The 15,970-nt window shown below is 38.6% G+C and overlaps 1 protein-coding gene across 1 annotated transcript; it reads left to right on the forward strand.

The window, feature by feature from the left end:
* The first annotated feature begins 5,670 nt into the window (after window positions 1–5,670).
* On the forward strand, window positions 5,671–7,585 carry serf2b (small EDRK-rich factor 2b). The gene is made up of 3 exons (XM_069174297.1): window positions 5,671–5,801; window positions 6,698–6,806; window positions 7,153–7,585. The coding sequence occupies exons 1-3, from the start codon at window positions 5,795–5,797 to the stop codon at window positions 7,223–7,225; spliced, it is 189 nt and encodes a 62-aa protein (XP_069030398.1). The 5' UTR covers window positions 5,671–5,794; the 3' UTR covers window positions 7,226–7,585.
* Window positions 7,586–15,970: the final 8,385 nt, after the last annotated feature.

Genomic DNA, 15,970 nt, shown 5'->3' on the forward strand with positions numbered 1-15,970 from the left:
GTCATTCACCTCAAAATGTCCGTCCTCCACCTCTCTTATTATTCTGTGCAAGAAAGAGGAGGACCTTAAAGCTTTCATTCTTCTGATTCACCAGTGTTATTGTTCAGATGAACATCGGTGGTGGTGGAGGTGATTCGGTTATGTCTTAGCAAGAAAGATCAAACTTGATTGTCAAAAGACATTCATCTGTGCAATCAATAAGTTCTTCACCTTTAGCTGTGCATCTCTTTCCTTGTTTCAGCAGAGAAGCCATCAAACATGCAAACACAGCCTATTTCCCCCAACAATGCAACACATTACCCCTTTCTATTGTTCTTTTTTTACAATGTAAACTGTGTTTATATTGTTGAAAGAGTTATATTCAGCTCACAGGAGGACAAAGGCGCGGGTGAAACGATACACTGCATTGCATAACATAGATGGTGATACTCATGAAAGCTGCACATATTCATTTTTATGGCTTCGAGAGAGGCCGACTTTTGGAAAACATATTTGCAGCGACTGAAAATGTGACCGAAAAATGCTGGTACTGCTCCTTTGAAATAGGGTCCTATTGACCATGTCCACGACAAGAGTCCACATGAACGCCCCCCGATGTGATGTTCACAACCTCGGACCTGGGACTTTTTTGAAAGCTCAGAGTTCACGAGTTCTGACGTGTTTGCTGACGTTTTTATGGAAATAGCGGAGGCTATGAAATTAGTTTTTCGTTAGATGTTAGGCTAATGTAATTTTAGCCATCTAGAGCTTTTCTTCGTAATTTAACAATATTCTGAGGAAAATGCTGATGTTCGGAAGACCTTTTTCCTCCGTCATTATGCCTTCACATTTCCCGCATTACGTTAGTGCCAGCTAGCTAGCTACATTTTTTAGCCCTCTGGCTTCTAGACACCGTCCGTGTAGCCGTTGCCTAGCAACAGTGTTCTTTCGACTTAACCACTTGAAAGAAAGAGTTACATTTGTAGCATAAATGGCACACGCTGATCTTTTAAATTAGGAAACTGCCTAAACCTACTAAATATAATTATATCTCTGTCATTGTTAGCATGTTGCCAGGGTAACATGAGCATTTAGTTAAAACCATCTGAGCATAGCTACAAACGGCTCATCTGATTTCCTTTCAAGTAGCCTATGTTCGTAGATGTGAAGGTATTGTGCATGACTGTTCCTAGATTACATCATATCAACGATCTAGATAAAATATTTGTGCTAAATGTATGAAGGTATTTACAGCAAAAAATGTCTAATTTTAAAAAGTCTAATATAACCCATGTAGTGCACGTTAAAGCTTAGTAAAGTATTAACATTTGAAATACAGAAACACATGTATACAGTAACTGAAAAGTTTGACGTGTTTTTGTGATACTATCTCTCAGCAGAGCAGAAAAATATGTGTACAGTAGTTTGCAGGACAACAAAAGCAACATAATAATTTCATGGGCGCGTGTCAAAATTAGCTCCCAACAATCAGGGCATGAGGGACATTAAGGCGATGCAGAAGATGGGATCAGCAAGTCCCATCAATCATTCACGACAGCAGGCAGGACTCTGGCAGCGTGATGGATGACAGCGGTGAAATGAGACAGAGAGGAATGCGCCATACATCCAGCTTGTCACACTAAGTTTATACTGCCACACATCAGTGCTTCCACCACTTCATGATCAGCGTTAGCAACGACTGCGCGAACCAACCCAGTCTATGCATGAACACAATCAAATGGTGGAGGAGAAATTAATGGTGGTCGTCTTGTCCTCACATCACATCACACACACTCCATAATTTTATGAATCATCTATCACCTGCTGGGACCAAATAAAAACATCTTCAGCACAAACAGACACACTGGTCCTAAAACCACAAATCCAGTTGCCAACAACTTAGTATTTCGTTCTATATAATTAACCTACAACACATAATACAGGTGCACTCACACTCTCTCTCTCTCTCTCTCTCACACACACACACACACACACACACACACACACACACACACACATACATACATACACACACACACACACACACACACACACACACACACATACACACACACACACACACACACACACACACGTTGTGTGCTCAAACTTAACTACTGACTTGAAAGGATGTCTATCACCAAGGAGTCAGTTTGGAAAAGTGCTGTAGGTTATGACAGGGCAAGGACTATTACAGTTATTGTAAAATCCCCAGTTAAATATAGTATGAAATTAATGGAAAACAAAGTTTTTCCTTCCCATCATCTCCCCTTGATTAAATTGAAGAGCGGCAGGAGTCACACAAGGACGGCATTAAAATTTACAGGCTTTGTAAAGCAGAAGCAGTCAACATTGTCAAAATTACCAGGTGGTGATAATTGCACTGGGGAGACAAAAATACTTTGCTTTAAGCAGGATGTTGTCACTGAAAGCAGCTGTGGGGAAAACAAGTCATAGGCAGACATCCTGGGCTGCCCTGTGTCGCCACCAGCCCAATAAACTGACCACACTGCTCGACATGCTGTTCTACAGGCTGTTAAAGTCTTCACACTCCAGCACGCAAGTGGCATGAAGAAGCCATAGCTGTTTATTCACTTCATCCTCTGTTTACAGTTGCGAACAGTAAAATCTTACTTTTTACGTCTGTAGGTGGGGACCCAACAACTTTTATGGGACCCTCCGTACGCTGCCTCAGTCTCAGTACATATCACTAAATATTTTCTCTACGTCCATGGCAAGAAAAAATACTATCTCAATCAAAAAGATCAAAAAGAGACTGCTCCTGTTGTGCATGAACAGAGCGTAGCATGTTCACAGAGCAGGAGGAAGCTGCAAGCTTTGTGGAATCCTTACTCACGAAGATCGTAGCTTCACCTTGACCTGAGCACATCATGGTGCTTCACTCCATTTGTGCAAAACAGTAGCAGTCCCTGACTTCATATTTGCCACTCATATGACCTGGTGCATATATGTAGCTATTAAAAAATGTAATTGGTCATATTTGTTTTCTTTTATGAAGCAGTGAAATAGCTATTATTTGAATAATCCTAATCTCAAAAATTCTGAAATAAAGTTGAATAACTGAATGGTTGAAATGGTCGCTGGTAACATTTTTAGTCATGTTAGGTCAGTCAGTCCACCACTTTGAAATACTGATCCAGACTTTAAAATAACTAGTATTGTACTGCCATGAAATTTTGTTGGGACAGTCATGACCCCCAGTGGATGAATCATGACGACTTTAAAGAGCCCTTAGCTCAGCATCTTAAACCCATTACCATTTGGTTTATGAGCAAACAGCTGCACGGCCAATGAAATTCCCATCAGCCTCAGCTGTAACTTTGTTACGTGCTGAGCAAATGTTAACAAGCTAACATGTTAAAGGTAAACAAGATCAAAATTCTACCTGCTAAATATCTGGATGCCAGCATTGGCATGGTCGGCATTTGCTCTCAGCACCGATGTGCTTTAATACAGTCTCACAGAGCATGACTAAAATCTGTACACAGATTATTACTTTCAAAATAATATTAAATAATTCATTTCAATTTAAAAATTCTCTCTTTGTTGATAATGTAAAGACATGGTGTTCCAGCCGGGACATTCTGACGTTCCTACCTGATTGCTCATTGCGTTTCAAGTAGCATACAGATGATTTTAACATCAAGGATTTTTATAAGAAACATAACTAAAAAAAAAAATATTTAGAATCAGTTAAAGTTTTGGGTCCAACTTCTGTGGAGAAATAATATGCAGAAAATTGCAGACCAAAACAGATTTAAGGCACATAATTAAATTCTAAGAAGTCCTTATTCTTCACCCAAATAGACCGTTGGCTAGACAATCGCAGTTGCAGTTTGATGGCTCATTGTATTCAAACAGTAATTATGTCCTTAAAATATAGGATTCGTCTTTCAGCAAGGAACCCAGCCCTGCTCGTCTTCCTCCTGCAGCTCGCTTCCACGTCACTGAACGTATTTTAAGATTTCTGTTTCAAATGGAACAGTTTATTTGACAACCATTAACTCAAGTTCCCACCTCCACCAAATCATACAATATATTCATGTATTTTGAAATGTACACTTTTTTCATGTGACTACTCAGCATTAGGCACATACAAGTCCAGCTGCATACAGCAACTTGTTTCTTCTATTCATAGTTGCAGCGTCTGAGCACAAGTTCAGTTTTGGGCAGACGTGACTCAGTCATCTATTTAGCAACCAGACAGTCAATAAAATCACTACACCAACACTGCAACAAAAATATCATGTGGTTTTCCTATTAAGAAGAGTGGAAAACTGGAAAAACGGTTTTATATTGATGATTTCAAGCAATCTGCAATAGAAATTAGTTACTCCAGTTTTTTGTTTTTTTCATTTCATTGCACAAATAATCGATTGAAGACATTTATGTGATACTTTAACATAATAAACCTTTACAATTTGAAGTTATTAGCAGCTGATGTGTCCAGGATGAAAATGAAGAGTTCCCTCATTTCAGAATTAACATAAGCATAGCCTGCCACCTGCTGGAGGCAGTAGGCCTTTTAGGAGGCATTTAACCTTCTCTGGGAATTGTGATTCAAGTTACAGTCTTGTACGCTATTAAATCTTTATAAATGTTAGTAAACTGTACTAGATGTGGAGTAATTTGTTCAGTATTCCAAAGTTTTAAGTTCTTAACAAACGATATGATTAGAAAGCGTCTGATCGGTCCCAAAGTCTTTCTGCGGGGTGACAATGAGCCCAATTGTTCAACGTAAACATGAAAAACTATCTTCAGTGATAAGAAGAACGAAAAGTGCTGTAACACACGGTCTGACTATGCAGGACACAGAAGACTTTGAGACAGCCGATATCCACAGAAGAACTGTGACAATCTCTCCAAGATTCTTGGGGCCACCTGCCTACGAGTACCCTGAAAAACTGCACAAGAGAACTGAGCTGTTTAAAAGACGAATGGTGGTCGCACCAAATACTGATTTGATTTAGTTTTATTCCTGTTTAGTGTTTACTTTGTATAATGTTAACTGATGGACATCAAATATTTACATGTTAATTGAGAAAACATTCTTACTTTAATAGTTTTTTTGTCTATAACTTTTACACAGGGCTATATGTCAGACAGAGATATGTATACAGTGGACACAAAATGTAATCAATGAATACAATTCAATGTAAGGTATATTTTTCACAGACAGGTGTGCAAGCTGCGCAAGTGTGTCTCTGTTGGTCAAAATGAAGGGAAAAAGTAGTAATAAATAAATATAAAACAATAATAATAATAACAATACAATTGCTTTTAATAAATTAATATTATCATAAAGAGCACGCTCCCTCAGACTGAGGAACAGCTTTGCCCATGAGGCTGTCCGGATACTGAACTCTCTCCCCCTTGACTCATAAACTCTGAACTTTTGCACTGTGGACCCATATTCGCACCACCGTTGTCTGTTTTATTGTTTTTGTTGTTGTTGTTGTTGTTGGTGTCGCGTATAAAACATTTTCGATGCATCTCTGTATTGTCTGTTTAGCCATACGGGTGGACTGCCATTAACAGAAGTTTAAATTGAAGCTGAAGATAAAAAAAAAAAAAAAGATTATATCAATAGATGCGTGGCAATCCAGCGCATGCGCAGTCCACAACGGGTTTAGACGGAATATTCTCCTTCTCGTGCGGAAGTCTCGCGCATATTTGTCCGCCACAGCGAGGCGCAACCAAAGCAACAACAGCGACTGAAGCGACGTGGAGGGAGACAGCGGCCCTCCGGCTGAGCGCATTTGGATTTCGGGAGAAAGAAGCGTCGATTGCTAAAATGACCAGTGGGTATCGACATATATTATGACTGTAAGGCATTCAATGTATTTATTCGATTGCATGGGGTCTGTGCTCGTTGTTTTTGCCGCTCGTTAGCATTGGCCGACCTCGGTTCCGTCTATTTGCTGAAATAGACGGAACTAAAATCTCTGAATTTTACCCCACTATTGTTGTATTTTTTTTTGATTTTTTTTTTTTTTTGGCAATAACCCATCAACGCGGTTAGCGGTGCCGTCTTTATTTAGTTTAAATGGAGTTTAAAATTGTTACGTATGTACGTGTGTGTTGCATTACGTGCGTCGTACGTTTTGTCAACATCTCCGGTCCAGCGGGTCGGTTGTTGTCCGGCCGGTAGTCCGACCCTGGGCCTGCTTCGCAGACACAGTTGACCGAAACGTAACACGGGTGTTTGGTTTTCAACGCTGCTTCTAGTAAAAAAAAAAAAAAAAAAAAGGATGTCAACATGATAACCAAGTGTGTGTTTTTATTTCTGCAAACGTGGCTCCGCCATCGCTGCTTGTCCTGGTTTACCCAGCTGGTCCGTATTACGGTGGAAGATGCTTTGCTGCCCTCTGTGGTGCTGTTCCGGGCACGAAGCTGCTCCAGAGCGCCTCTCTGCCACGTCGGCGGCTTTCACGTTTTGCACCATGTTTATTTCTGCCATGACGTGCTTTGTTGTAAACGGACCGTTTGTCATTTAGACATTAGGACTTAGGCACCAAAAAAAAAAATGGCTGTAAGTTTTTGATGCTGCTTGTTTTATTTTGTTGTTGTTGTTGTTGTTGTATTTAGTAATAGAGGTGTTTTTGAAGGTGCAACTCGCACACTTGACGTGTCTCGCTGATATGCCATTTGTTTATCTATATTGCATTCATCTTTTTTTTTTTTTTCTGACATGAAGGAGGAAACCAACGTGAGCTTGCCCGCCAGAAGCATGCCAAAAAGCAGAATGAACATGGTAAAGGGAAGAGGGGCGACGATGGGCTATCTGCTGCAGCCCGGAAGCAGAGGTAAGCGGCAGCCTAAGGGGAAAATAAAGAAATGGGATGCGCACTAACTTTGGATTTTTGCAGCACATGTTTGTGTAGGTTGTTTATTCTTTTGCCTCCAATTTTTTTTTTTATTCTAGTGTCTATATGTTACTAGCGTACAGCATATTGCACTTGATTACACACCGACAAAAACAACACTTCACAGTGCTGTTAGGTACCAAACCATGAGCTGACGCAAATTATTTGTTCAATGTCGGAGGTGTGCTTCCATATAGTTTCACATAAAGTGATTCACTGGTGTGTAACAGTTGAGTCTCTCCTAACGAAGTCTGTTCTCTCTTGAAACGTCCCATTTCTCCTCAAGGGATGCTGAAATAATGCAACAGAAGCAGAAAAAATCGGATGGAACAGGGAAAGAAGGCACGAAGTCCAAGTAAAGAATGAAGTCGGCGATGACTTCAACTCAGTGTTTCAAGAACATCCCACGTTCAGCATTCTTCCTGATATTTATGAGAAAGGATCTGTCATTTTTTTGTCTCGACTGAAGAATCCAGGATCCTACATTCTTCCCTATGGCAAATGACATTGCTTGTTGGATTTGTTGTTTTACTCGGTGAAATTTGTCTGAGCAAGTTAAGAGGTTTTCCCACGCTGGTGCAGCATGCAGAAGAGCATCAGTGGTGTAAGCAGCAGGATACAAATTTACAATTCTCAACACAAACCATCTACTTAACAGTTGTGTATTTTTGTACAAAAATGTCCCCTGCTGGTTTCAAATAAAGTGTATCTTTTTAGTTCATGCTTGCTGAAGTTGTTCTGTATACTGGTGAGTTTGTGCAGAGTTTTCACCTGATCCTTATTTCTATTTTACGAGTGGTCCATCTCTTAACAGTGGACTTTCATCGTCAGGTGCAGTTTCATTAAAATGGGCAAAGAGGAACGAGAAGTAATCAGGAAATAAACTACTACTAGCCATTTCTCAATGTAGTCTGGTGTTTTAAGAATATCATGCTTACATTCTTTGGCAGAACATTTTATAATGCCAAGTAAACCTGCATTAGAAATGTGCAACAAAAAAAAAAAAATCAGTAATAGATTAAATGTAAGACCTGTTTATCCATCCCTGCACATTAAAACAGCCTTGATGATGAATAGCATTTGATGTTAAGCAGAAAAAATGAGATTACTTAACAACTTATCCTGTGAGATGCGTCTCATCGATTTGCTCAACAGCCTTACTGACCAAAAAGAAAAAGCAAAGTCTTATTCTCATCCTGTGTGCGAGTTTTACTTAATCTCTATTAGATGATTGTTGATGCTGCATTTTCTCTTCATCTTTCAAGTCCTGCTGCACACATGGGGAAAAAGTCCATTCAGTTTAAGTGTCAAGAGGAAGCAAGATACCCTACAAAGTAAACCGGGCTTTCAAAGTTTAGTCTGTACTAGTGCAATAAAAACTGTCGGGCCAAGAATAGATGCTACTTAACTAACCTCACTAAATCAATCTCTTGTTATCGACGACCTCTTCAAATGGATTTACAGGCAGCTTCTAGTCAGTTATTTTCCAGTTTTTCTTTTCACATAGTCTATTTTTTATTAGTGGCATACAAGTGTATTTTTTGTTTCCAGTTTTCCTTATATGGATACATCCTGATATCATTAAAGCAGAATAGCTCTTTCCCATTAATGTCAACAACACAAGACACAACCTCCTGTCCACGCACAGTATCTTGATGTTAAAGAGGAGATTTGGAGTTTTCTGTTTCAGTGTTGTGTAAGGCAGGAGTGTGGTTCATTTCCTGTAAGTAAAACAAGTATGCAAGCAGACAAGAGTCACGCTTTGGTGGCAGGGTGACCACTAGAGGGAAGTAAACACCATTGTATTTCTAAACTATTTTCTCAGAGCAGTAGTGAAGATAAAATGTGTAAGACTTGTTCTGGTTATCTTTTATTATGCGTACTCTTTGTTTGTGGCCCGCACTCACCTTCCATAAACAAACACAGGGTTCAGAATCAGTTTGAAATTGTATTATACTTTGAAGGCTTTGTATGAATGTTTGACTCTTGAATACAAATTAGCCAGTCAAGCACTTTATTAAGCTCTGACCAACTTGAGCACCAGGAATGTGCATATTGCTGATATTTTGTTCACGAAGCTACATCTCCAGCTATTTATAGTCAATAAGCTGCGTGTCTACTTACTGAAATCCAGTGAGTTTGTGTCCTCGGTTCTCAGATTACAGGGCGTATAATTAAGTCACCAGTTGAGCTTTTTTTCCATCTCAGATAGCAGGAGAGCAGCAGAAGAGCTGAATAGTGATGAGGACCAAATGCAGAATCAGCAGGTCACTTGAATTCGAGAAAATTCAAACCTTATCCGCTATCATCCACAGTACTCTGCTCACAGCTTTGCAAAGATCTCACTTAAACTCAAGCATAAGGCCTGAACAGACTTACTGTGGGCTCTGGCAGCTTTTCTTAAAACAGACCCAGAGAGGAGCTGAGGGGAGAAGAGAGATGCAGAATGTAAAGACAAGCCAAAGTCAGCTCCTCTAATTAAATTCATACATGGAGACTCATCTCTGCTGAATATGTTGAGAGGCACTGGGTAACATCCGTTTTTATAGCAAAAAGTAGGGTCATTCTTTTATGCTATTTACAGTCCTGAACAGTCCAGTGTGCTGCAGCTACTTGGGTTCACGTGTGTTAAACGTGGTAAAATGACACACAGCAAACATAAGTTTAGTTTTAACTAACTGAAAGGTTCTGGTTTGCAAAAGTATCAGACACTTATTCAATACTTTGTAAAAGCCTCTTTGCCAGCAGCTTGTGTTTTGGTGTTTGTCCCGACACGCAGTTTAAATTACAGGATCTTTATATACACAGGTGGGTGCTTTTCTAAACTCTGTTCTTCAAAGCAAACAGGATGCTTCCGACCACAGTTTGGAACGACATCAAAAGACCTAAATACTTTTTGTAAACAAGAGATATCACTTTTTGACTTTTAAAAAGCAATTGCAAAAAAAATTCTAAAAACCTGTTTTCAGTTTTTTGGTCATTAAAGAGGTATTAAGTGTAAACTGCAAAGAGTAAAACAATACTGTTGTTCTTTCTCACTCCAATAGCTTAAAATAACTAGTTTGTTCATTTACATGATACTTTCTAATTCATGCTTATGGTGAGCCTCATTTTTATTTGGATACAATATAAACGGGCAGTGGGACGTTTAGTAAGGCAACATCAAACATTTTGTGTGTATTTCAACAACAATTTAAACAGAGATACTGCTGTGACCATTTCTTTAGATAATAACTGCAGTAGGACTCAAGTATGTTATAAATTATGTAACTGGGTGAGAGCCACAGTGTGCACTTATCATAAAAACGGTCTCTTCATCGGTATGATGGATAGTTTTAATATCAAATGAATAAATAACTCTACTTGATGCAAAACAAATTTAAATGTCTGTACAGAACACATTTACGTTGTACTTTGCTCTTGCTTCACTCTTTTTTAATGGTCTTTCTCCTCCCTTGTACACATGACTGCATCTCATTATAGAAAATCAAAAGCCGAAGCTCAAAAACCATTCTTATAGCAGTCCAAAATACAATTACAATGATAAAAATATATATGAATGTGCGCTAAACTCTTCAGTATTTCTATATAAAAGTGCAACTACTATCACATTTGTATCACTGTACCTGTTAAGGGAAATTGCTGTTAAAATAAAATAATTTGACAACAGGTACATGGAGAAGAAGAAAGGAAGCATTTCTCAGATAGGCTTGAATGATTTTAGTGAGACGTACCGAGTTCTAGTAGCACCGACAATATCCTGTTGCATCATCGAAAAACTAAGGACAACATTTATAATGGACTTTAAATTCTATGTTCACTCAATATGATGTAAATGTGAGCACCCTCAGATCCTTACAGCTGAAAGGAAAACTTTAGCTTCAACTATCAATTCCGTTTTTGGGTGCATACTCACACGTCTTGAATATGTGACAGTTTGATACACATACGGTATGTAGTATCCTGTAATCCAAGTCTTTGGTATCCCACTGTGAGCTGGCTACATCTCAAACACATGCGTTTCATGAACATGTAGAAAAACAAGCCACTACCTGAGTCAAACCCAGATGATCCTCCCAAACCTTCTTTGAATGCTGACTTCTTGTGGCAGAGAAGTGTTTTCTGAAATACACAAATACAAACTGATGTCAGTTTTTACAAATCATGGTCTAAAATCCACACATTAATCTTTAAAATTCAAGATAAGTAATTCTCTTATCAAGTTTGATGAGCCTGGATGCAGCCTGTGGCATGACGTTTTCCTCAATGACATCTTTGCAGCAGTTGTCTTTGATACACAGCAAAAGTCTGGGATTAAAACATGTTAAAATGATGGCTTTAAATTACCGACAGCTGGCAGTCCTGGTGCATCTAAATGAAACATTATTACCATTACATATGTAACGTAATGTCAATTTATTTTGTGAGGGATTAAATTTGCTCTCGTTGTTAGAAGGCTCACCAGTCCAATATTGGACAAATTAAGAATTCAAATCTAAACAAAATCAGTCAATCATAATCTGAAACATGAATTCTCGTATCGGAATTCTAATCCTTTGATGTAATCAGAAAGTTATGGCCATGGCACAGTTGGGTCTAATTAAATAATATTTAATAATATTGAATAACTTCACGGTAAATGATTAGATGGTACACTCGCAGCCTTAGATCCTCCGGCGGGGCCCTTCTGGCCGTTCCACAGTCGAGACTTAAATCAAAAGGTGACCGTGCTTTTGCCATTAGGGCCCTTCGAGTTTGGAACGACCTACCTGAGGAGATAAGGCTTGCAGAATCATTAACTTCTTTTAAAACACATTTTTATAGAGTTGCTTTTAAGTGATGTCATCCTTTTATGTCCTTTTATGCAGTTCTTTTGTTCCCCTGTTTTTGTTTGTTTATTTTATTCATTTATTGTATTTGTTTGTTTTCTATTACCTTTGCTTGTTTTGGTTATTTGTTTGGTTTTCTTGTAGGATGAGGAGGGAGGTATCATGAGGGCCCCTTTTGCCATGATTTGATTCGAACTATATATATATATATATATATATATATATATATATATGAAAGCAGTCCCTTATTTCAGTCCACCGTAAACAAATTAAAGATAAAATTAAAATTATTATAACTCAGATCACATTTCAAATGATAATGTCACCACTTAATTAATCTGATAGAGAGATGAAGGAGGAGGCAAAAGAGTGAGAGTGAGAGTGAGAGGGGAGGAGGATGTCCATGTATGTAGCATCAGGACATAGTTTTGTGACATAGAACACTTTCTATCATTATCACACTGTTACACTAGTGGGATAATATCATATAATACATAATAAAGCAATGGATATGATTAGAACTCACAAAGTCCATCTTTATTTTTTTTCTTATTGTAGTCCGTGAGCTTTTGGTGACATTTGGGGGGTGTCCTCATTGGTCCGTTGGGGGGGTCAGTAGTGAGGACCACTTGTGGAGTCATTCTGTAGTCTGGAGAATTTCCCCTTGTGAATGTGAGTATTGAAGTGGTTAGAAACAAAGGGGATTGTTTAGGATTATGATAAGCAGGATGTTCCTCCCAACAAAGACTCGTGTTATTCACCAAAAAGGTGTTCATATCGTCACTGTGACAGAAAGTTTGGGGTTTTACGAGGGAAAAGGGTCGATAAGCTCTGGGGAAGAGGACCAAAAAGGTTTAATAGCCGGAGAGAATTAACCAAAAGTTTGTAGGCGACACGTACATCTAAAAGAAGTGCGTCTTCATTTTCACACCCAGCTCCTCCAGAAGACTGATTAGCTCCGCACCTCGGTCGTCTTTTAGTCTATGCATCATCTTTTAGGAGTCTACGCATGCTGGATACAGACATCATGAATAATTATTAGCCGCATAATTATGTGCCAAAACACTTCACTGCATTTGTGGTTACCAGAATACTGATACGAGTCTTGATTACTTGACACAGAATACATGCGATTTCTGCCTTCGCTGCAAAAATGTGTCCTTCTGCTATTTTCATTTTTATATTTCTGGCAACAAACTGAACCATCTGCAACACCGCCTCTTAACTCTCCACTCAAACTTAAGACGTGAAGCACTTAGCCACAAACATAGTACAGTATAGTCGGTTAATACTGGGACAGTGGCACTAACTGTTGTGTTGGCTTCAGTGCATCAAATTTGTCTGAAAACAATGTGACAAAAAACATGGATAAACTTTGGTTTAACATCTTATTGTTATGATGGGTTTTTTTTTTGTGTCCCAGCAGTTACATTTATTATGATATCCACAATTTTAATCATTCCCATAGCGCAGGTTCGTGTGGCTTACTGATAATGGTTACCGATAAGGCTGCTGAAATGCCAAAGTAACCCTTGATATCTGTCCAGCTGATGATAATTTTGCTTCAATAAACACAAATTCTAAAAGGTCAGTTTTGTCCAGAAAGCTGTGAAGTTCATGTTAGCTTTATGTTAGGTAATGTACCCATTTCCTTACAATTTATCATAAAATAGTTTTTAATTAAAATGTCCTCGTATCGAATCAAAGTTAGCGCATTTCACCATCTACATAGCAGCTGAGCTAATTTTAGCAAGCGAATGCTGAACCTGCACAATTGACAAGACGTCAACGACGACGATGAATGTAGCTCGTAGATATGAGACAGTATTAGAGTGCTGATTACTTCTTGTTCCCCCGGTGTATAAAAATGATCTTTATTTGCGTGGTAATTTGATTAATCCGTGAATTCAGGCAGATTTTGATTTGTGTGACGAGTTAATGGCTTTCAGGGCCAAAAGTCACATTATAAGTGACAAATACTGCAAGAAACAGCAGATTTTAGAAATACCGTAAAACATTTAGGTTGTGACATCATCTAAAATGACCTTGATAAAATGTAATCTACAGTGTTTACTGGGAGGAGGATTAACTGTATTACATGGGATGAAATACAGTTAGTATTGGTAAAAAAAAATGTCTAACAGTGCTTCACCTCTGATTGGCTGAGACATGGTAGGAAATTAATCAAACAAGAAAATACAGCCCCAAAGCACATCATGCACACTGTTGTTATGATCGCAGACGTTTAAATTGCATTCCCCAATGATGTCCTAAAACAAGAAAATTAAGCTGATGTGTGTATCACGACGGCATGAAGCTTCAAAATTGATTTGTACACCATTTATCATGAAATCGTCAACATTTATAACTGAAAATGTTGCTCTTGTCAAATTGAAAGTAGTATAAATAGTTTGGCTATTTTTGGTAAATTCTTGGCCTGTGTTATTGCTCCTGGCCAAAACATTTCAATATAATCACCATAAAACTGCAAATGTACTTGTTCACACTGAACTTTTTCTAAAAATGTTAAAACCAGATACAACATGTTGATTTATATCTAAAGCTTTATAGGTACCGGTAAGGTAGCCGTTTCTCCCAGTTTCCAGTCTTTTTGCAAAAGCCAAGCAAACTGCCCGCTAAATACAAGCCGAGTTAAAATTAATCATATTAACTATTATGTGAAAACCCAGTTTTGAAGGGCCATGAGATGCTGTGTGACCTGGAAAGTTGGGTCTGGATTTAAAATATCCTCCAGCTCCCTTCATTGACTGTGAAAAGTAAATCTGCTTTTCAATTTCCCCATCAACGAAGCCTTGCCATGAAATATGCAATGTAATCACAGCTGAAATGCAGGCCGACGGTAATTGTTTTCAAGGCTGCGGCAAACAAAAGGCCCTGTTCACAGCGCAGTGATTTGTTAATAATGAATAGCAAATTACCATCTTTGCTCTTTATCAAATGGCCGGTGACAGCAGATGAGCTGCTGGTGTTGAACGTAAATGGGATCTGTCACAGGGCATCAAAAGAGAGCGAATATGTTGTGATTCAGGGAGACAGAGAAGAAAGGCTGACACAGACTTGGGCCTGAAGTGTCAGAGAAATAAAGTAGAAAGAAGAACGAGAATCTCTCCTTTCTTATTCTATTAACCCCGAGTAATTCTGTGGGTAGATGATGCCGGATGAGAGATATGCACCCATCAGGTCGCTCTCTACCCACATGACCATCAGGGCTTTCGCACTCATTGGCAGTCTTTGAGGGAGGAGGCCTACAATTCCCACGAGCAGCTGATCTCCGTCGCAGCAGGAGTGTCGGGACATCACTGAGGTGAGATTCACTCACAGTGCACCATCCTGACCGAGCAGACTTTCCTGCAGAGCATTTGGTTGAGGTTGGTTTTGCATCAGAGACTCAACAGAATTCTGACTCGGGGGTCAATTTTGTCAAAACATTTCTCATCGGTGAATTTAATTATTGACATGAACTGTTTCCTTCCGTTCCTTTCAGACCTCTTCAGTACATACAATGCTAATAATTTATATGGTAAAAAAAAAAGCTGCTATTTTAACCACAGCCTGTTTTTGTTTTTTAAATGATGAAGCAGACATTGAGGAGCATAATAATGCAACATCTATCTAGAAAAAGCATGATGATTTATACTCTATTCTAACATGTATTGAATAGAACAATATTGGCCATTGAGCTTTTTTTTCAGTACACAAATGAGAAAAGAAATAGAAAAAGGAATTCTATTGCTCACTTTCTGAACAGCTCTTGGTCCTATGCAAATTCATCCAGGTAATTGGAACTGTAATGGAAAAAAACAAGGCTTTTCTTGTAAAAATGACAGAAGCTATAATTGTCCCAAACATCTTTTTTTAACTGCCCCAAACAAATTAAGACAATCAGGAGATGAAAAACCCTCACTGAGACACATTCTGACAACAGTCCAGGAAAAAAACAGCTTTGTCATGCTTAAATGAATCAAGAAATATGCAGAAATGAAAAATGTCTTTGTTTCATACATAAAGACACAATTGTATTGTACCATTAATGTGGAATGTTTATCACAATACTACACAATATTGTCACTGCCAAGGCCAAGCATGCACAGTTCTGCCTCTACACCTCCTCTCTCCTTGTTTTTGTATGTACAGGCTCATGTACTCGAGCACTGTAAAACATCAGGACGAGTATAGTGGCATCAACTAATCTTTCCTCATTAATTTGATGTAAATTTGATGTAAATTAATGAGGAAGGGGGTCAGCTTGTTACA

The sequence above is a fragment of the Embiotoca jacksoni genome, unplaced genomic scaffold (assembly GCF_022577435.1).
Source record: "Embiotoca jacksoni isolate LCO1_2020_lvr unplaced genomic scaffold, fEmbJac1.0.p SCAF_6, whole genome shotgun sequence".
NCBI classification, from domain to species: domain Eukaryota; kingdom Metazoa; phylum Chordata; class Actinopteri; family Embiotocidae; genus Embiotoca; species Embiotoca jacksoni.